This window comes from Thermochaetoides thermophila (genome assembly GCF_000221225.1).
Source record: "Thermochaetoides thermophila DSM 1495 unplaced genomic scaffold scf7180000011818, whole genome shotgun sequence".
Classification (NCBI taxonomy): domain Eukaryota; kingdom Fungi; phylum Ascomycota; class Sordariomycetes; order Sordariales; family Chaetomiaceae; genus Thermochaetoides; species Thermochaetoides thermophila.
The window spans coordinates 1,159,630-1,179,433 of record NW_006383034.1 but is presented as its reverse complement, the minus strand read 5'-3'; the positions used below and the strand labels follow the sequence as shown (position 1 = coordinate 1,179,433).

The window sequence follows — 19,804 nt, the reverse complement described above, 5'->3', positions numbered from 1 at the left end:
TTTCTTTCTTGTTCTCAAGTCGACCCAAGAGCAATTCTTGCACAAGCAGCTCTTCGACGTTGCGCCCTCCCCACATCAAACACCTTGCCCGTCCACTGCACGACACGTGCCAGGATCCACTAGCCCCATCTGGCTTAGCGCACGACTCGCAGGGACGTTTTGCTGGAAGACTCTGCGTTCGCCGCCTCCATTCCTCCTTTCATTCAACAAACCAAAACCTCGATCCCGTCATCCGTTCCCCTCGTCGACCGACTGCCACCCACATCACGCACGGCTCCGCGAATACTGATGTTTCCTTAGTAACTCCCGCCTGGTGTTACGAACGGAGTATCAACGTCACTTGATCCTGCTGCTGTCTTTGGCATCTTCTTTTTTTCCTCACACCTTACTGCACTTCCCTAATAACATACCCAAACAAGCGTTGCATTTCAACTCGTGTCTGCGAAATTGTCGGGTTTCGCCGCTTTTTTATCCTCCACACCATCAACAGCATCGACGGCACACGACCACCTTCCCCCAACTTTGCAACCCTTTGCTAGCTTCAACATACCGCAGCCATGGCGCCTCCTAATAACGACAGCTATATCGAGGAAGAGGAGGACTACTGGTACGGATCCTTCCCCGCTCCCCGCTATGCTTCAATCAATCGGCCTTTGAGTCCCGCGCTCAGCATCTGTGCATCACCGGTTGAGCTTGCTACTGACAATTTTTTTACCCATAGCCCCCTTTGCATCGAGGAGTTCGACCTTTCTGACCGGAACTTCCGACCATGTCCGTGTGGATACCAGGTATGTCGATACCAGCGCGGCTCATGTCTGCGTCATTTCCCCGCGAATGCTGACTGTTCCCAGATCTGCCAGTTCTGCTTCAATAACATTCGGAACAACATGAACGGGTTGTGTCCAGCATGTCGGCGTCCATACGATGACAAGACGATCCAATGGAAGGTTGTTACGCAGGAAGAGTATGTTAGACCACCACCCAGCCCCGCTACGCGAACTTCGCTGACGACCACGACAGGATCGCCGAATTTAAGGCCAATATCCAAAAAAATCAGAAGAAGCGTGCCCAAGAACAGCGACAGAAGGAGGCCCAGAAGCGAGAAGCTGAGAAAGACAGCCGCAAGAATTTGGTTGGCGTGCGGGTTGTTCAGAAGAACCTGGTTTATGTGACTGGGTTGCAGCCGACAGCGCGCGAAGAGGAGCTGCTCAAGACTCTCCGGAAGCCAGAGTTCTTCGGTCAGTACGGAAACATCCTCAAAATCTCCATCAGCAAGCGCAAGGGCAACGATGGCCAAGAATCGATGGGGGTCTACGTCACCTTCGACTCGAAAGAGGCTGCCCAACGCTGTATTATGGCCGTCAATGGCTCGCAGAATGGCGACCGGATCCTGAGAGCTCAGCTCGGTACGACTAAGTACTGCTCTGCATGGCTTCGTCACGAACAGTGTACGAATCGGCAGTGCATGTTTTTACATGAGCTCGGGGACGAGGAGGATAGCTACAGCCGCCAGGATCTATCATCTATGAACAGCATTAACTCGCAGCGGCCGCTGAATAATTCTGGCACCTCACGGTCTGCTTCTCGACAGCAGGCTCACGCGTCACCGGCCACGAGCAATGCACAACCGATGGCGAGGACTTCAAGTAAAGACGGAGCCAATCACGACGACGGCCCGGCGCTGCCACCAACGGCTAAGTGGGCTCAGAATTCCCAGGTTCGCAGTCGTCGTGGCAGTCAGGCTACAACTGGTGCGGCTCCCAGCCCGGCCATGTCGACTTCTGTGCCGGCCAACTCCGAATCTGCCGTCGAGGATAGCACCGGATCTTCTGCGAACGCCTCGAATTCTGCTCAGCCAAAGATGCCAAGCACAGCAGCTGAGAAGGCCAGGCGCGCCCTTCCCCAAGACGCGCTCAAGTCCTTGCTCAAGTCGCTCGAGGGTTGTTCCCTCGCGTGGCCCAAGTTTGGTGGCGATCCGTCCGCCTTTGAATTCGCAAAGAACTTCCCTCCCATGTTTGATCCCCGCGGCGGCCAGCGCCGGCGTGCCCTTCGTGCATCTGAGGCGGCTAGCAGTGTCGCTGGCGACCAGTCGGCCAGCGGCGCCCGTACAGCATCAGAGGCCGGCGAGCCGGAGAGCAGCGGTAGCCACGCGCTCGGTGGTGAGCCCGAGGATCGTGATCACGGTCGCGACGTGCACGGCTATGACCCACGTCGCGTTGCGCAACAGCCGCCCCTCCAGCGGGGTAGCACTGACGGCCTCTTTGGCCAAACTGTCGGCGCCCCTGGCTTCAACCAAGCGGCAGCGGCGGGTGCTCTCGGCTCGGTGGGCAGCCGGGCCATGACACCTCAGCAGCCGTCGTTCATGCGGCAGCCGAGCAACTACATCGATCATCTATCTGCACAAGCAAGCCTTTTCCAGGGCCAGGGCCATACCCGCCAGAGTTCTCGCTTCAACTTCACTAACGACGGCAGAGACGCGGCCTCGGCGGCCACCTCTGTCAAGCTTGCAGCAAACCCTCGCATCATGGCACAACAGTCTTCCATGATGCCGTCGACCTTCCACAGCCAGCCAGGCTCCCAGTACTACGCCGCCACGATGCCGGGCCCACCGCCGGGGCTCAAGTCGACAAGCACACCGCCGGGCATGTTTGGACAACACGGATTCGGAGCGGCTGCCGGGTTTGGCGCCGCCGCGGCTCAGAAGGAGAATAGCGACATATTGCACTTGTTCAATCGTGGTCGGGGTGCCGGCACCCAGGGCCATGATGCCGGGAAGCGTGAGTTACTGTTCCCTTCTTTCCCCACAGAGTTCCCGTCCTCTTCTACCTCCTCCACCCCAGCTCCTGCCTCGAGCCACCTGGCAACGCTCTACGGTTCTCAGCCTGGAGCCTTCCAAGACTTGGGTTCAAAGCAGAAGAAGAAGGGGAAGAAGCACAGACACGCTAACACTTCCTCCTCTGGGGGGAGTGGCTTAGTAGATCTTGCGGACCCGAGTATCCTGCAGGCGAGAATGCAGTCCCAGCAGCATCTGCAGCAGCAGAGCAATGCCGGTCTCGGACAGGGACTGTTCGGTGGCCAGACGCAAGGTGGGTACACCAATCCCGCCATGATGTACAACCCGGGTTACCGGGCGTGGTGAGGATGAGGCACTGCTCGCTCGCTGGGGTGCTCCTCGGGAGCTAACTGTGTCTCTGACTCCCCCCTGTCTGGTCGACCATCCATCCATTCACCCGCGATCCTGCCCACTAGCTACGATGACGACCGTCTCCTCGCTTCACCTCGCTTTCTGCCACACCAATATCGCATGTCTTCCCCGTTGCTGCACCATATGTCTTTACTCATTACACACGAGTCTGGGGGAGGGAGCAACGCCTGGTCTTGCCTTTTCTTTCCTGTTTCTTTTTTGTTCACGCGATATCACAACGGCTTCGATTGCACGAGCGGGATGAAAAGGTTTAATATCTCGCTCTTTCGGGGAATTGGCGCATACCTGATTTCCAAGGGACAGCATCGCAACAACCGCACTAGTGCCGGTTCGGAAAAATAAAGGGGGGGAAAGCAGCCTTTTTGCATTGGGCGTCGTAGGGCATTTCGTTTTTTATCTCTCTTCTGGGGAGGCAGGAGGGCGTTTGGGATGATGCCTTCGAGGAGGGTCGCCACCACTTCGCCCCAGGGGAGAACTGCACCACCAGGGGTTCTCGGGTTACGTCCAGCAGGCAAGCTCTCTCATCGTCTTCCTTGAAGGTCTCTCCCTGCCCCTTCAACAACCCCCAATGTACGTTAACTCGGGCCCCAGGTTTGGCAACTCTCGGGGCGGAGGTGGCATCGATCGTCAGAATAAAGCATCATTTTAACGGTCCTCCTGTTACTTGAACCACTTTCCTGGAAGACGATGATGGTAGTCGTTGACGTAACCCAAAAGCCCTCATATCCTGTATCTAGTGGCTAGTGGCGCACTGATGGCCTGTGTTGCTCCCTTCCCTAGCCCGTCGTCATCTTTCAACTCGTATTTTGCCTTTGCTTTTGCAGCTGCACACAACACACCACACACACTCGCACCCTCACATCACTCGTAGACTTTGCAAGCAGTAGGCTGATTATTCTTCTCTCGCAGATGACGATCTCTTCTTCGAGGACCAGGTTAGGTCGAGCATAGATGCTCTTGTAGCCGACGAACCTATCGAGACTCCCATTCGCTACCCGCCCGGTGCATTTGGGGTCCTGAATCGATCCGGCACCCCCTCTGTCCCCCCTGGATTCTCTTTTCCTAGCGCACACCCTTCTCCGGCAGTCTCGCACGCTTCTCTTCCGCCAACCAGTGTCGGACGACAGACACCTCCAGTAGCACTCCCTAAGGTTCCAGTAAAACCTACGGCTCCTCCTGTCTCAAGCCCGCTCGCCGGAAAAAGGACCGTTACTCCATCCACTAGCCACGCCAAACTCGCAAAAACGGCCGAGGGCACCCCATCGAAGGATGCAACCAAGGCGATGCCTGCTAAAGTCCTGGCAGACGAGGACTTCCCGGCCCTTGGCTCGCCAAAACCTGCTACGGCAACGACATCGACGGCTGTTCCTCCTCCAAAGCTGACAGCCGAAAAGGCGACAGCTTCCAAGCCTAAGAAGTCTATCGCTGAGCGCGCTGCCGAGAAGGCACTGGCTAAGCTGGAGAAAGAGGAGAAGGAGAGGAAGGAAAAGGAGAAGCTCAAGAAGGAGAAGGAAGAGAAAGAAGCCAAGGAGAGAGAAAAGGAAAAGGGGAAGGAGAAGGAGAAGGAGGAGAAGTCCAAGGATAAGGGCAAGGAAAACAAGGAAAAGGAGCCCGAGAAGGGAAAGCCTGCGGTGAAAGAGGCTTTTAAGCCAGTAGCACCAGCTCCTGAGAAGGCACTTGAAAGGGCATCCGAAAAGGCCGCTGACAAGAAAGCGGATATGCGCCCGACTCCAGGTATCCTTGACATTACTGCAGCTACAAGGACGGCGAAGGTCATCAAGATTGTCGACGCGCCAACGCCCAGCGACAAGTCTGCCGCCGCCGACAAGGATGCCAACTTCCCGGCTTTTACTACTCCTACCCCCGTTTCAGCCCCTTCGCCTGTTACGCGGGTTGCGCCGAAGACACTTCGTGTGGTTTCGACGCCCAAGACAGAATCACCGTCCACACCGGTGTTGGCTGCGCCCGTTTCCAAGCCTGTTGCTACGCTTGCAATCCGTCCAGAGACTCCCGCGAGCGAGATGATCTCGGATAGTGCCTCGATCATCTCGGCCTCTATCTCTGTGTCTCGTGCGAGTTCGCCGCCGCCGTCCAAGATCGGATCTGCCCCTGTCCGAACCAAGACCAAGAGCCAACAGCGCAAGGAGCGCAAGGAGGCCTTGAAGAAAGAGTCGGCCAGCATTGCAGCTGCCCCGGTCAAGACTGAGCCACCTGAAGAGATCGGCCCCATCACAGCACGCAAGAAGAAGCAGAAGAAGGACAAGGAGAAGCCAAGCAGCAACAAAGCTATAGCGTCTGCCAGCCGGCCCGACACACCGACTATTAAGGAGAAGGAAAAAGAGGAAAAAGAAAAGGAGAAGGAGAAGGAGAAAGTCCAAGAGAAGGAGTCCTCTACCTACCGCTCGACTGCCGGGGAGACTACTACTCTCACCGGCGAGCCGGCTCCGAGGAAGCTCGCTGAGCTCAAGCCTAAAACAACGGATCCTTCAAAACCGCGAACGCTCCCGACCCCCGCTTCTGTTTTACATGAGTTGCAGCGAGCCGGGTTTGTGTCGTCCAACATTGATGAACTCCCCTTCTTCAAGCCGGTTACGAGTCAGCTGGACAAGTCACATCCGGGTTTGAGAGACCTAGCCACACGCAATTCCATGGCACCGACTAAGTCGATCGTCACGGAGGAAGACCAGGCGCAGCTGCTTGCTGGAAACCCTGTCCGTAAAGTGGTCGATGGTATTCGCATCCTGCTGACGCCCAATGGTGACTGCATCCGCAATCTTACTCCAGAAGAGGAAGACCGTTTCCTTGAGTTGCAACAGCGCGTCGCCGAGGCCGCGACGAACCCTGCCTCGTGGGTCTCGTCACGGCATGAGAACACAGGTGGCTTTAGCCTCATCAAAGGCCGCGCAGTGCCTAATGGCCCTCCAAGTTACTTCCCTCCTGCCCCCGGCGCGTACCCCTCCGATCCGGTGAACAAGATCCAGCGGGAGGAGGCTATTTACTACATTAACCAGTACGTCCTTCCGCGGCTCAACCTTAACAGTCGCGATGTGACCCTGCCTAAGGGTAGTTCATCCAATGGCTCTAGCGCCAGTGCAAGTGTCTCTTCTGCCGCCCAAGCTGCCGCCAGTTTGAACAGCGTTGCTCCCTGGCTCTATGCCAGCGTGAGCTCCTCCTCTCCACACGACACGGAACCTGCTCCCCCGGAGTTGAGCTACCCTGGCCCCGTGGGCTCTTTCTCTGACCCGCGTGATCTCCCTGGGCACGCGTCGTACCTTGACGTGCCGTCCCCAGCTGATGGAACCAATGGGACTGTTGGCACAAGCTCCATGCTCAGCTTCCCCTCGCCAACACCGTTTGGTAATGTCCCGCTCATGAGCCTGGAGGATGCTGAGGCTGCGTTGTGCGCTGCACGCAAGGAGACCGAGAAGCTGGAGAAGTCGCTGATGCAGCTGATGAAGAAGAATAAGAAGCTTCTTCTTCAGCAGACCACAACTGCCACAGCGACCGTGGGAGCTGGTGGGGGCGGAGGACATTGACTAGCTTCGGCCTTTGGGGAAGAGTCTATATCTGCAGCGGGAGGTCAGCGTCATCGCAGATGGGGACGTAGGGGACAGCGCAGCCGGAATTTCTCTCCTGTCTCCAGTCCTACAACATCGACAACGACAACGTCGTCGTCCCTTCTCCTAAATTACCCCTTTCCCTTCCCCACGCTGCGCAACACGCGGGGCGATGCCCTTGCTGCGGTCGCAGTGTCAATTGCCCTTGCGCGCGCGGTTCGTCCTGTCCTGCTGCGCACTGGCTATGGCGAGGGACGGTCTATTGCATTGCCATTGAGCGAGGCGGTATTTGCAACTGCATGGCTGGCAATTTTGTTACTGGAGAGTGTGGTTGTCGTTGCTACTAGGGGGTGTGTGTTTGTTGTGGAAGTTGCGTGTGCTTTGCTAGATTGGGTGGGGGCAGAATATTGAGGGATGTTGAACCTGTTCCTTGGCTTGGTCTTACTTTTCGTTCTTAGTGATGGAGGTGTCTTAACGTTTTATATGTGCTCGTGTGATTATATGGATGCACCATGGCTTGTGTGTGAAAAAGCGGGCATTGTTGGGTTAGGGGTAATCGGATTGTACATATATGATTGTACGGTGTATGTACACATCGTCTGATTAAGGAACATTGCCGGTGTTGGGAATCAGGATGGCAAATTCACTGAAAGGGACGAGGTCAGGTTGGAGATTACGTCATGACTTTTGCCGTGTCTTAAGCGATGATATATGTCAAGTAAACGTGTATGACAACACTCAGATGTATTCATGGTAGAGATGTGTACAAAGTACTGAACGGTATGATGCACGAATATAGGAAGCGTAGAACATTCAATATGGTTGATCAATGAAATGTACAATGTATGGTACGGTATGATGCATGAAAGAATCGAAACACATTCAGTGCGGTTGGTTAACAATGTAGCGTACTGAGGTGAATGCTTATTACTAGATGCTATGGTCATCCTTCCATTTTATGCGCATTATGCCAGTTTGAACTGATAATGAAACGTTCCTCCTTTCTCGAACCAGCGCTGCAGTCTATCCTACTTCTTACCTGTTCTAATGGACAGTAGAATTGCCTTGACTGCATATATCCTGTACGTTCGTCAGCGGACACTTCAACTAACATGCTCTCTCTGTCTTGCAGAAAGGATTGCAGAATGAGCGACCTTGAGCATATTGGGATCTTTCAGCATCTTGCCACTAAAACACAAAACATCGTTGATAATGATCAGTAGTGGTACTAAGTCCAACTCTACTACTCAATCCTGAGGTTCCAAAACTTTTCAAAACTTGTCTATGTATCCTCAAATCATATTGACGCTGCTAGGGCTCTTTACCACTCCCATCGATCTTCCAAGAACACCGTAACTGAAGTCTAAATTTGCGCAATCTGAAAAGACTTAGGATCAAAAAGAGAAAAAGTTAACCACGGCCAATTGTGGACAATTGGCTAAAAATAACGGACATGGGGCTCAATCGGGGATCGAACCCGAGACCTCGCACATCTCCGGCACCTGTCTCTTCGTGGGGAGAATCCCCACCACAGGAACTGGGTGATCAACCCGAAGCGCGAATCATACCACTAGACCATTGAGCCAAATGCGGTTGTTGGCGGCTGCATCAGAAAATAATATTATCTATGATGATCAACGGTCTAGCCGAGCTACGGTCCGCAGAAAGAAGAGGCCGTTGTTTGGTGGGTTTTCGATATTGGGAATCGACAAAAGTTTCCCGGTTTCAGTCGAAGCCTTGGAGCTCCTAGTTTTGGGTTTAGGAGGAGGAATGATTTGGGCGTCATCCAGTTGAAGGTGAAGACTGTTGAAAAATGATACGTGACTTCGTTACCACATTGAGATAGAGCATGCGTGGTCGACTTGAAATTCTGATGCGAAGCAGTTGATTCAAGTATATTGACGGTAACAAGCTTATTGGTGTTCCAAGGGACGTAGTGTATGTGCTCGGCCGCTCAAAATAGATTGCAAGTGAGAGATCCTGGTTCAGATATCATTGCACAAAAAAAAAAAAAAATCTTGACTATATGAAGCAACATGTAAGCAATAAGCAGAACCGAACTGAAATTCCCCAGGTTCAAATTTCACCCCAGGAAAGTTCATCTTTGCTCAGCTCTGTCCAAATGCACGGAAAACTATGCCATCGGGTTGATCATCTCAGTGTCGTGTGTCTCATTCCCTCTCCGCAGTTAATACTTCAAAAGTGGGACAAAATGTCCATATAATCTGATTCCCTGATCCAAGGGCCTAGAACACTACTATCCTTCTGTCCCGTGTTGTCCCACGTGGCCCCAAAGCATAGGGTAGACAATACTCTCGAGAAAGGGTGGGGATCCTTTATAAACCTTCTTCACGGCTGCCACGCCACCAACCTCTTCTCTGGCGTCGCAGCCGCGGGCTGTTGGTCTAGTGGTATGATTCTCGCTTTGGGAACGAAGATGGTCTCCACCAAGGTACCACCCTTGGTTTGAGCCAATCAAACGCAACTGCGAGAGGTCCCGGGTTCGATCCCCGGACAGCCCCCAAATTTTTGGCTTCCTGAATTTTGGTTTTTGAAGGGGCCGAGTTTCCCGAGAAGAGGAATTTAGAGAAATGGTACGAGTAATTTTTTTTATTTTTTTTTACTGTGCCCACACACAAAGGTTTTGTGGGAGGGGACCGAGATGAGGCTCTTGCCGCTTCGAGGCCGGGAAAGACAGGGCGGGGAGACAGACGATGATGTGGGGAGGGAGTGGCAACAGTAACAATGGTATCAGCTCGATTAGGTATCCTCTATAGCAGCCTGAAGCTCAAACTGAAATCCAACCGGTATATAAGATGTAACACACAACTTCCACAACCCCTCTGACCCTCTTGGCTCAGCTATCCTTCCACTCTCACCCACTATTCCCCGTTCCCGGGCGACTTACACTACCTCCCTTCTTTAGCTTCCCACCCTTCGCATTAAACAAGCTTTTCACCCTCCTCAACCGCGACATGACATCCATATCCTTCTTCCTCTTGGCCTCCTCCTCGTCAACCACACTCCCTGTGACAGTAGAATCACCCTCCCCAAGCACACTTTCATCCTCTCCCTCCTGATTGGTGCCAGCGATCCTGGGTGTCGCCCCGCTGGACGCAACTGGCCTCCTATCCGGCGTCCTGGGCTCAGCCAGCGTCTCACCAGCCACTGTTGCGAGGGTTCCGCTCCGTGCCCGATTCCCGTCCACCTTCCCCCGAATAAAAGCCTCATTCCTCAATCCGGCCAGGACAACTTCCCAAGCTGGCATCTCCCTCTCTCCCTTGCTTGGATCAAGTTTCCTCTGTAAGCCGGGGTTCTTTTGCGTAGCTGGGTTCCTCCAGGGACAAAAGAAACGATGTTCCCTGACCGGGTCAAGGTGGGACATCGGGGCGGGGACGATGACTTCTTTTGTGGAAGGGTCGATCTCGCGGGGCTTGAACATCCAGAGGCCGAGGCGGCGCAGGCAGGTGTGGCAGGAAGCGCTATTTGGGATGGGAGTGTGGAGGGTCGGGTGGGTGAGGGATTGCCAACCTAGAAGGGCAAGAGCTAAGGCTGAGCGGTTGATAGTTGAAGAGGTAGGATCTGAGGGTTTGGAGGTATTTGCAGAAGTATTGGTCTTGGTCGCATCGCTCGAAGCGGCAGGCTGCTTGGGCGGAGGTTCGGTAAAGAAGTTCGGGGGGAGATAAGAGATGACAGTGTCGATGTCGAGGCCATCCGGCAGGCGGATGCTGAACTCGTATGGTAAGAAGGTGGAGCGCTCGCAGAGCTCGTCGTACCGCTGGCGCAGGTCCTGGAGCACGAGCTTGTTGTTAGGGTAAGGGAGACGTAGAAGGGAGCCTGTAGACCGTGTCAGTCATTGCTTGAACACGACGAGTCTCTGGAGAAACGGAAGCCTACCATCACAGCCCTTCTTCCTCCACAAACAATCCGCTTTATGCGCGTCCACAATCAAGCTCGCATACTTCTCAATCACAGCCTCCTCAATTTCACTGGCAATCAATACAGCCACCTCTTTCCCATCCACTTCCTTCCTATTCACCTTCACGGCCAACTCTGCTCCGCACAACACACACTTCACCTTCTCCTTCCCGGAGCATGTCCATCCCCTCTTCGCCCACTCAATCTCATTCACCCGATCCGGCTTGGGCGTCCATTCGGTCAATTCCTGAAACGTCGCCAGCCGCCGGATGAGCTGATCTCTGTCCGAGGGACAGTACCGTGGCGGAGGGGGCATGCCTTCTTTCAACGATCCAGGGATCGAGGTTGTACTAGCATTCGGAGTGGACGTCCATCTTCGCAAGGTAATATTCGAGACAGTAGTTGTGGTCGTCAACGAGCCGGTTACGCTGCGGATGCTGGCCGGTGAGGGCTGTAGGATACTCGTGTCGCTCTTCATGGGCGTCGCCGTAGTCGCTGTCGCGGCGCCACCGAGGCGGCGCTTCTTGAGCTCGCTAGCGGTCGCGTTATCTGGCGTGATTATGCCGCGCGAGGAAGATAGGAAAGACGGAGGGGAGGGCATGTCGTCGAGGGAAGAGTACTCAGCAAGGCTAGAACGATCGCGGTCGGGCGTGCCGTCGGGCCGGCTGGTGATGCCTTGAAGAAGGGCATTGAATTTGCGCTTGACAGCAGAGTTCATATCGTAGTTTTTGTGGGAAGAGTTGCACCCAAGGGGCGAGTGGGAATGTGGGGAGCGCGGCTGGGATTGCAGAGTCGTCGAGCCGCGAGTCGAGCCGCAAGCCGCACTGAGCCGCTCCCGATGAGCTGTTAATTATGCGGCTACGGCAATCCCCACTATGAATGTAATTCAGATGCAAGTGCTGAAGAGCAATCAATGTGCTGGGATGACGATTGAGGTGAGAGTCGAAAGGGAAGAATGGCAATCAGCAAGGATGGTTGAGAGAATGGGAACGTCTATTTGGATTGCGATGATGTTGTGGCACACAGTCCATAGCACAGTTTACGTACAATATCCGCACAGTGCAATCTAGTGCAATCTAGCCATGGCTGTATATAGCAAGACATCAACGACAACTACGCACAAAATGTTCTGATCCCACAAAACACGCAAGCTGCTGTCCATTAAAACAACAGGGTATCAATATTAATACTGGCATCCTGACAAAGACGATCATAACCTCGCAGAATAAACCGAACCAGAACCGCAAATAATACCCTACCCTCAGGCAACCCCAATCCTCTCTAGACACCTAATCCGATCTCATCACCCACACAATGGACCCTGCTTCTGCCCCTCTACAGCTTGGGCCTGCCTCTTCCTCGGCCTAAACCCAATTCCCCTAATCCGAACCCTCAACGCCAACGAACTCATCACCACACTAATACTACTCAACGCCATCGCCAGACTAGCCCACACCGGATCCAACTTGACATGCTTCCCTCCACTCACTACAGGGTACAACACGCCCGCTGCAACCGGTAGTGCAACCATATTGTACACCACGGCCCAGGCGAAGTTGATCCTGATCCTGTTGAACACAGTCTTTGACAAATCCAGCAAATCGACCACCGCGTCCAAGTGAGACTTGACCAGAACAAAATCCGCACTCGAGATGGCCACGTCCGCGCCACTTCCAACGGCAACACCCACGTCGGCCGTAGCGAGAGCCGGGCTGTCGTTGATGCCATCGCCAACCATGGCAACCATACCCTTCGCCCCGCGGGTAGAAACCTTGCTCGGTGAACGCTGGGCCCGGACGCTGGCTTGAATCTGCTTGATGGCATCCGCCTTGCCGGTTGGGAGGACGCCAGCAAGGACTTGGTCGAGAGGGATGCCCAGCCGCGAAGCAACTGCTCGGGCTGTGCGAGGGTTATCGCCGGAGAGCATCCAGACGCGCAGACCAAGGGTGTGTTGGAGGGTGTGAAGGACGCGGGGAGCTTCGGGGCGGATGGGGTCTGTGATGGCGAGGGCAGCAGAGACGGTCCAAGGACTATCGGAACCCCGTCGGATGGCAACCAGAGCGGTGGACTTGGCTTCAGATTGCCATTGTCCGAGGGTATTTAGGATCTGTTGAGGAACAGGAATGGACATGGAAGAGAGAAGGGACTCGTTGCCGACGGCAAGCTCGACGTTCGTTGAGAGAGTTGCACATATACCGCGACCAGGCAACTCTTCCAGACTGGTGATGTTGGCGCGGGAGGATGTCTTCGCTGCGCAAAAGGCAACAATCGCCTTCGCAACAGGATGGCTACTGTTCTCCTCAACAACCCTCAATGCCGCCAGGATCTCCTCCTCATCTTCAGCAAACACCTCAAAGTCCGTAACTTTGGGCTCCCCGCCGACCGTCAGCGTTCCCGTCTTGTCAAATACCACGACACCAACCCGACTAGCCTTCTCGAATGCCTCGCCTCCTCCCTTCGCGAGCACGCCGTACCTGGCAGCAAGCCCACTCCCAACAAAAATTGCCGTTGGGGCGGCAAGCGCCAGCCCGCAAGGACAGGCCACGACGAAAACCGCGATCGCGAACTGCAGGCTGAAGGCGACCCAACCCCCTCTGCCCCCATTCGATCCAAAAGATCTGACAGTACTGGCCATGTTGTGGTTGTTCATGCTGTTGCCGCTCATATCCACATCCATGTCATGGCCGCTAGCGAGCCAATCCCGAGGTATAGCGCCCGCCAAACCCAGCACAAGCCAGACCACCCATGTGACCACCGCGAGTGCCGTGACCACAGGCACGAAATACGACGTGAGCACATCAGCAATCTGCTCGATTGGTGCCCGACGGGTTTGGCCTTCTTTGACAACCCGCACAATTTGGTCGAGCATGCTCCTGCCCGCGGCACCCGTGACTCGTGCCAAGATAGGGGTTGAGCCGGCGTTGACTGTGCCCGCGTAGACCGGGTCGCCGGGCTGTTTGGGGACGGGACGGGACTCACCGGTCAGAGAGGACTCATCGAAGACAGTCGTGCCACGAAGGATGACACCGTCTGCCGGGGGCGATGAGCCAGAGAGGATGCGAATCACGTCGCCTTGATCGAGGAGGTCTGCCTGCACAACGGTATCCTCCTCAACCGAGGGGAATTTCTCGCCGTCTGACTCCGAAGAGGTATACCCTTCAACAAGAATGGCCGTGCTCGGTTTGAGTTTGACCAGTCCCTCGACCGCATCGCCCGTTCTTGCCTTGCTCACACTCTCGATCCACCTCCCCAGCAACAAGAACAGCGTCAGAAACACGACGCTATCGAAATAAAAGTTTCCCTCATCCACCTTCTCTGGCTTTTCAACCCCGGCAGCAACCATCTGCCCCACACTGCTCACGTACGCGACCGTCGTACCCAAACTCATGAGCGTGTTCATGCTCCCGAACCTTAAAAACCTCTCCTTCAACGGCGGTCGCCTGGGGCCCCTCCACAACCTTAGAATTTCCTTAACCGCCCGCCGATGGAACAAGTCCGCGCCGAAAAAGTACACCGGCGTCGCCAGCGCAAAGAGGATGATCTGCGCCCTGGAGAGACCACTTTTCCATGGCGACATAAGCCACGCGACAGAGGGATCCGTGTGCCGCTTGTGGGAGGGTAAGAGCGTCATGTACACGATGCCAATGACGAATGTCGGAACGGCAATCAGCGCAGTGAGGATTATGCGGATGAGGATCTGCCAGCGGTGTTGTTTTGCAAGTTGCTTGGAACGTTCTTCGAGGGTTGGAGGGTGATGCAGGGTGGCACGGAAGTTGGGCGATGTCGATTCTATCGCGGCCAGAAGAGTTCTAATTGTGAATTTGGGAGGTTGAGGGGTATAAGTGAGCTTCAAGAGTGGCGAGGCGAGCGTCGGAGGGGAGATGATCTGTAGATTGTGTCGTGGGAAGCCCCGTTCGAGAGTTGTGATGATGCGCGAAGGGCACTGAGTGCAGTAAAGCCCAGTGATGTGGACTTCAATTGTGCGAGGGGGAATACTCTCCTCTTCGTTGTCAGATGTCGATTTTGCAGACTCAGATACATCTTCAATAATGGGCGTTACGCTGTCGAGTGTACAGTCGTATCCCATCTCTTCGACGACCTGGACCAGCTGTTCCGCTAGCGCCCGGTCCTCAACAATGACCTTAGCGCTGTTGGTTAGCAGGCTAACCACGACCTCTCTTACCCCCTCTCTCTTCCTCAATTCCTCCTCAACAGTCTTGACGCATGATGCGCAAGTCATGCCCCCGATTGCGAGCCCAACCTCCCATCCATTCGCCTTCCTCGCTTCTTCATTTCCTTCTTTCTCTCGCTGCCCCTCACTTGGCTGACTTAGAGGCTCGAGTTCGAGCAACGCACACTCATACCCCAACCCCTCGACTACATCAACCAGTTCCTGTTCAGCTTTCTCCCTGTCAGTGACATCTACCACAGCGCTGTGGCTCAGTAGCGAGACCGTTGCGCTGCTGACCCAGGGGAGAGAATTCAAGGAATTGGTGATTCCGTGAGCACATGAGGCACAAGTCATGCCTGCTATGGCGAGAAAGGCTCTGTACAAGCCATTTTTATCTATTGGCCGGGCTGACTGTTGCTGTTGTAAGTGCTGAACCTCAGGCTGGCGTTGAACAGTGACATGTATTGGAACAGGAGAGGTCGAACTGTTGATCGGCGACGTCCTTTCCCCGCTGGCGTCGGTCTCACTATCTCTAGGAGCCGTGGCGCTGGAGAAGGTCTCGTCAATGGCGGTCTTATCTTCCTCTGTACCACTGGTAGTGGCCGACGTAGCGGCCGCCGCACGGCACTGCTCACAGTTCTCGAGATGAACCCGCGCTCTCTGGTCACGAGACATCCTTCCCCCAGGTGATGAGGAGGGAGCGAACCACCGTGTCAGTACTGCCATGCTGCTCGCTACTGCGCCAGCGTTGATGTTGGTGAAGGCCGATGCTGGTTGATGAAGTTGAGTCTCGGCAATATTATTGATCTCGGTGTCCTCAGCGTCTTGTCGGAGCTCCTCGGCCTCCGGAGAGTCCGTGGTAACAGCGACTACGTCGAACCCCGCGTCCTCCAGAGCCCTGCGCAGGGTCGGTATCACACCGGCCTGAGCCAGGTGCTCGACCGTCACGACGGAGGTGACGAGGTTCGGGGAGACCCACCTGACCACAGCAGTGCCTGGCGTAACACCCGCAGTAACACTGGTGCTAGTTGTGACAGGGTCCTGAGTCGATGATGGCGATGAGGGATAAGCGTTGCGAACAACCTGCTGAATCGCGTGCGCGCAAGTCGGACAGTGGAAGTTGCCCAGGAGGAAGGAGGTCGTTGCAATGTTTGTTGTTGCGGTCGACAAAGTCGGCTGTGTTCTCTGCGACGAAGAAGCGGAAGCTTCTGGAGTTGATGACGATCGACCAGTTCGACTAATCCCGAAAGCACGCCTCGACTTGAACGACCCCAGCACCCCGGACCAGGGCGCGGGCGTGGCCGCGGTACTTGTATGCCGCCCCATGTCTGTCTGCCTCCGCGCCGTCCGGTAGATTGGGTCGCTTTTGGTCCCCGCTACGCTATGCTAGGTAGCCGCGCCGCCCCTCCGCTGCCGCCGGCGTCGGATAGGACCGTTCTTGGGCTGGTCTAGTGTATCCGTATATGGTAGGGCAAGGAGTGTAAGCCCTGCGTAAGCCGTCCCGAAGCCGACAAGACAGGCACTGTGTAGACAGAGACAACTTGTCAAGGAGAGCCAAGCGAAAGGAAAAATACCCCTGCTCGTTGTTGCGTGCAGGTGCAGATGCAGATGCAATGAATCTGATCTGCAAGCTACCGTCCGTCCGCTCTCCCCACTTGTCAATGGAGGTGCGTGACCCTGTCGAAACTGGTCTGGGACAGGAAAAGGAAAATGGAAGACGACAGGATGTTTTTGGTCGGTCCGCGACCAAAGCCGTCTGGATGCCGAGTGATAGGATCACAATAAGCTGGGATGAACTGGCCAACTTGCCAAAGGGCCTCTCCTGTTGGAAAGGGAAAAGAGGTACCTTGCTGGACACCTCGTGCCCTTCCCTGTCTCTATCTGAGGTTGTCTGGTTGGAGTGTTAATGTATGCAACGCTGTGTGTAACACCCCCAACGGCGACTGGCTGGGTTAGAAGGAACTGCAATTAATTTAATTGCTGGTGTGTTTCCCGGTTGGGAAACACGGAAGCCCAATGGATGGCAGACAGGAAGGAGGGGTGACGACGGGTAATAGGCTGAATGAAATGAAGAAGTTAGCGGCTTTCTTGCTTGGAGGAGCACAACCTTCCTCGAGAGGCCAAGGAATGGACTCGATCGAGGTTTGGCGGTGACGATGGACGTGATAGTGATGTAAGATTTCATGTAATTACCGTATTGCCTTTGCTTGAGACACAGTGTATGCAAGTTGCGTAAGTCACAGCGATTGCGATCTTGATCGTGGAGTGACGGGCAAATAAACCACAAACACCTATCGATTTTAATGAAAAAAAAAAGACAGTTGACCTGAATTTGATACTCAAAGCCCTTCTTATATCTCGCCTTCTTGTTCCTGGAATGTTCTTTTTGATTTCAAAGTTTGCCCCAGCCTCGTCGCAGTGAACCACGCACAATTCACGCATTCCCATCTACCTGTTCCTGATCTGGAAAGAGACGGTTGTGGCGGTTGGCTGTTAGTCACGCCAAGAACAACTGTCGAAGAGACACTGTGTGCTGCGTGGAGGATGTGCTTCATTCATTACGGACACTATCAAGATGTAGCTGTAACGCAACGTTAGCGGCTAGGGCGCTTGTCTGTGTTTCTGGACTCGATATTAGGTAGCTGCAGAGTGTGACATTGCTTTGGACAAGTTGAAGCTGTTATGTCCAATGGATGGCCCGATCTTAGTCGAGTATTGTGGTTGTGCTGATTCATCATTCATGGCCCCGCATTCTTTGTGTTGCTGAAGGGTACACCGTGTGACATACGGTCTGCTGTGTAGTTTGGGAAGATCCAAGGACTGTTGCTTGTAAGAAGAGACCTGCAGTTTTGTTTGCAGAAACTTCGCAAAGACTCACTTCCTGGATGGAAGAATGGTTCCGGCAGTGTCAAGAGGGTTATCACCCCAAACCGTTCTTGAGCCTCTTGATCTGAACGTCACAGGGCGGGCAGTATATGACGTCCTTTTCGCCACCGAGATCCAACTTAGCAACCCCTTCCAAGATGCGGAATCGACGAATCAAAACGCAAGGTTTTCTTATCGAGTGGTGGCAAGCTTACACAGTGATAAATTCCCCTTGGCACTTGTCGTTTCCCCTAGTCGGAGATCATCGTCCGTCTGCTATCCCTGTCGTTGCCCCGATTGCTGACCCACCCCGGAGCCGACCTCGGCAGTACACAGGCGGGTGTCGGTCGCCGATTGATTCATCTCCCATAGTCCCGGTCTGTTTTGTGACGTTTGCGAGGGCTTCGGCGCCGTTTGATCAGAAAGGAGCGAGACGGAGAGTGTAAAAGGTCGGTCTTCAATTGGGAGGGTGATGTGAGGTATCTATCTTGAGGGCGGAACATGTCTGCCTGATCATGCTAAGTTCTGAGATGGGCGGTGAAAGCGAAGGGGGTTTAGAGACAGAGTGCCGGATGTTTTACTCTCCTTGGTAATGGGCCTGCAGTGAGTCGGGTCGGGACTGTATGCAGTCTCACGGCGATCGGAGTGCTCGGTGACAGGTGATCAGGACATTGAAGGTGTGGATGAAAGCATCTTCGAGCCTTCAACCATGCATTCAGTCGGAGCCTTGAACTCACCCACTCGGTAAGATGCGGACAGACTTGCCATCCAGGGAGAATCGATCACCAGGAAGCTGTTGATACGGTACAGCCTATCCATCTCGACATGACAACCATAACTAATTAAGGCAGCTCGGGAACTTTCTCGAGGCCTACCTCGGGCTACCTGGTAAGGGAGCCATGATGTTTCAGATCCTGTACGACTCAGCCCTCACTCTTTGTCCAGCAGCTGCTCCATCCACCTCGGCGGCAAAGGATCCCCGATGAAGGCAGGTTTCTGGAATCCGCCCGGCTGCATGTTTGGAGGTTGTGCCACTGATTGGAGTGATACTCAAAAGGGCATCGTGCTTGCTTGCTCGTTGAAGCTTAAAGGGTGTCGGGGACTGGCAAGGCTGACAACATAGTAAGTGAACAAGCTTGAAAGGATGCTTGTACTTTTTTTTAAGCTCTGGAAAAGGTCGGCACCTGTTACTATGCTTAGAGCATGACTTACGGAAGGCCCCGAAGTTGCTCTAATAGAGAGGAACAGTGTCATCAGGAGTTGTAATAGCATGATCTAAGTCACAGCATTCTTCTTGTCAGTATTTTAGTATGGAATTGTTGACCGAGGCGAGCTCTTATCCTGGAAACCGCGCCCATTGGCTATCATCTTTGTTGTAACGGTTGGAGGAGTTGTTCTTTCCTCTTCAAAATGCAAAAGACAGGAGAGCAAACCTGTAAGAACCTTGACAAGTCTGATATTGAGGCGGCATGGATGCGCAAGAAACGGATATCTGAATGAACTTGCTAAAATCTAGAACAAGCGATGGTCCAGACCGCAAGAGCTTGCCTAGAACTACTGGGGCTTCAGCCTTGATTAGAGGTAGCTCGGGCTACTGAACTGTTTGCTTTCTTGGCTGCGGGTGTAGAAAACAAGGTTACAGCTTTAACTTTACCTTGAGTCAAGGTATGCCCAGTAAAATAGGCTAAGTTCAAGGCGTTTAACGTCATCTATGGAGCATGCTTTTACTAACCGCTGAGAGAAGACTGGGGGGATCAAGCTTACACAGCCCTAGATTGATCCCCGCGTGCATGCGAAGGGCTAGCTCTTGGTATAAAAGCCAGTCAGGGGTGTCATTATGAATACAGTAACCTCCTATTCTTGGGACTTGGACGCAATGCAAGAATTAGAGGTAGGCACAATTACAGACAGAGTGCATTGCCATCTTGACAACTCATACGACTTGCTGTATGCACAGGAACGAAGAGGTTACTAGCTGATCAGTAAAAAGTGAATGAGGGAATTGAGCAGTGGCTAAATCCAACTCAAGTGAACTTGAATTAACTCTCAAGCTGTAATATTTGATTGAAGTGATTCCAGGCTATTTGA

At 54.0% G+C, this 19,804-nt stretch overlaps 2 protein-coding genes and 2 non-coding genes across 4 annotated transcripts; 2 read left to right on the top strand and 2 right to left on the bottom strand.

The window, feature by feature from the left end:
• Positions 1-557: 557 nt before the first annotated feature.
• Positions 558-6,741, top strand: CTHT_0043390 (uncharacterized protein; the record flags this gene model as incomplete). The annotated part of the gene is made up of 6 exons (XM_006694673.1): positions 558-607; positions 722-788; positions 852-964; positions 1,021-3,135; positions 3,618-3,775; positions 4,115-6,741. The coding sequence occupies 6 exons, from the start codon at positions 558-560 to the stop codon at positions 6,739-6,741; spliced, it is 5,130 nt and encodes a 1,709-aa protein (XP_006694736.1).
• Positions 6,742-8,218: 1,477 nt separating this feature from the next.
• Positions 8,219-8,347, bottom strand: CTHT_0043380. Its single transcript has 2 exons — positions 8,312-8,347; positions 8,219-8,254 (listed from the first exon to the last, which is right to left on the bottom strand). It is a non-coding gene; the product is annotated as a tRNA-Pro (tRNA).
• An 809-nt stretch (positions 8,348-9,156) lies between these two features.
• Positions 9,157-9,284, top strand: CTHT_0043370. Its single transcript has 2 exons — positions 9,157-9,194; positions 9,247-9,284. It is a non-coding gene; the product is annotated as a tRNA-Pro (tRNA).
• Positions 9,285-9,522: 238 nt separating this feature from the next.
• On the bottom strand, positions 9,523-16,177 carry CTHT_0043360 (copper-exporting ATPase-like protein; the record flags this gene model as incomplete). The annotated part of the gene is made up of 4 exons (XM_006694672.1): positions 9,523-9,555; positions 9,671-10,599; positions 10,660-11,523; positions 11,992-16,177. The coding sequence occupies 4 exons, from the start codon at positions 16,175-16,177 to the stop codon at positions 9,523-9,525; spliced, it is 6,012 nt and encodes a 2,003-aa protein (XP_006694735.1).
• Positions 16,178-19,804: the final 3,627 nt, after the last annotated feature.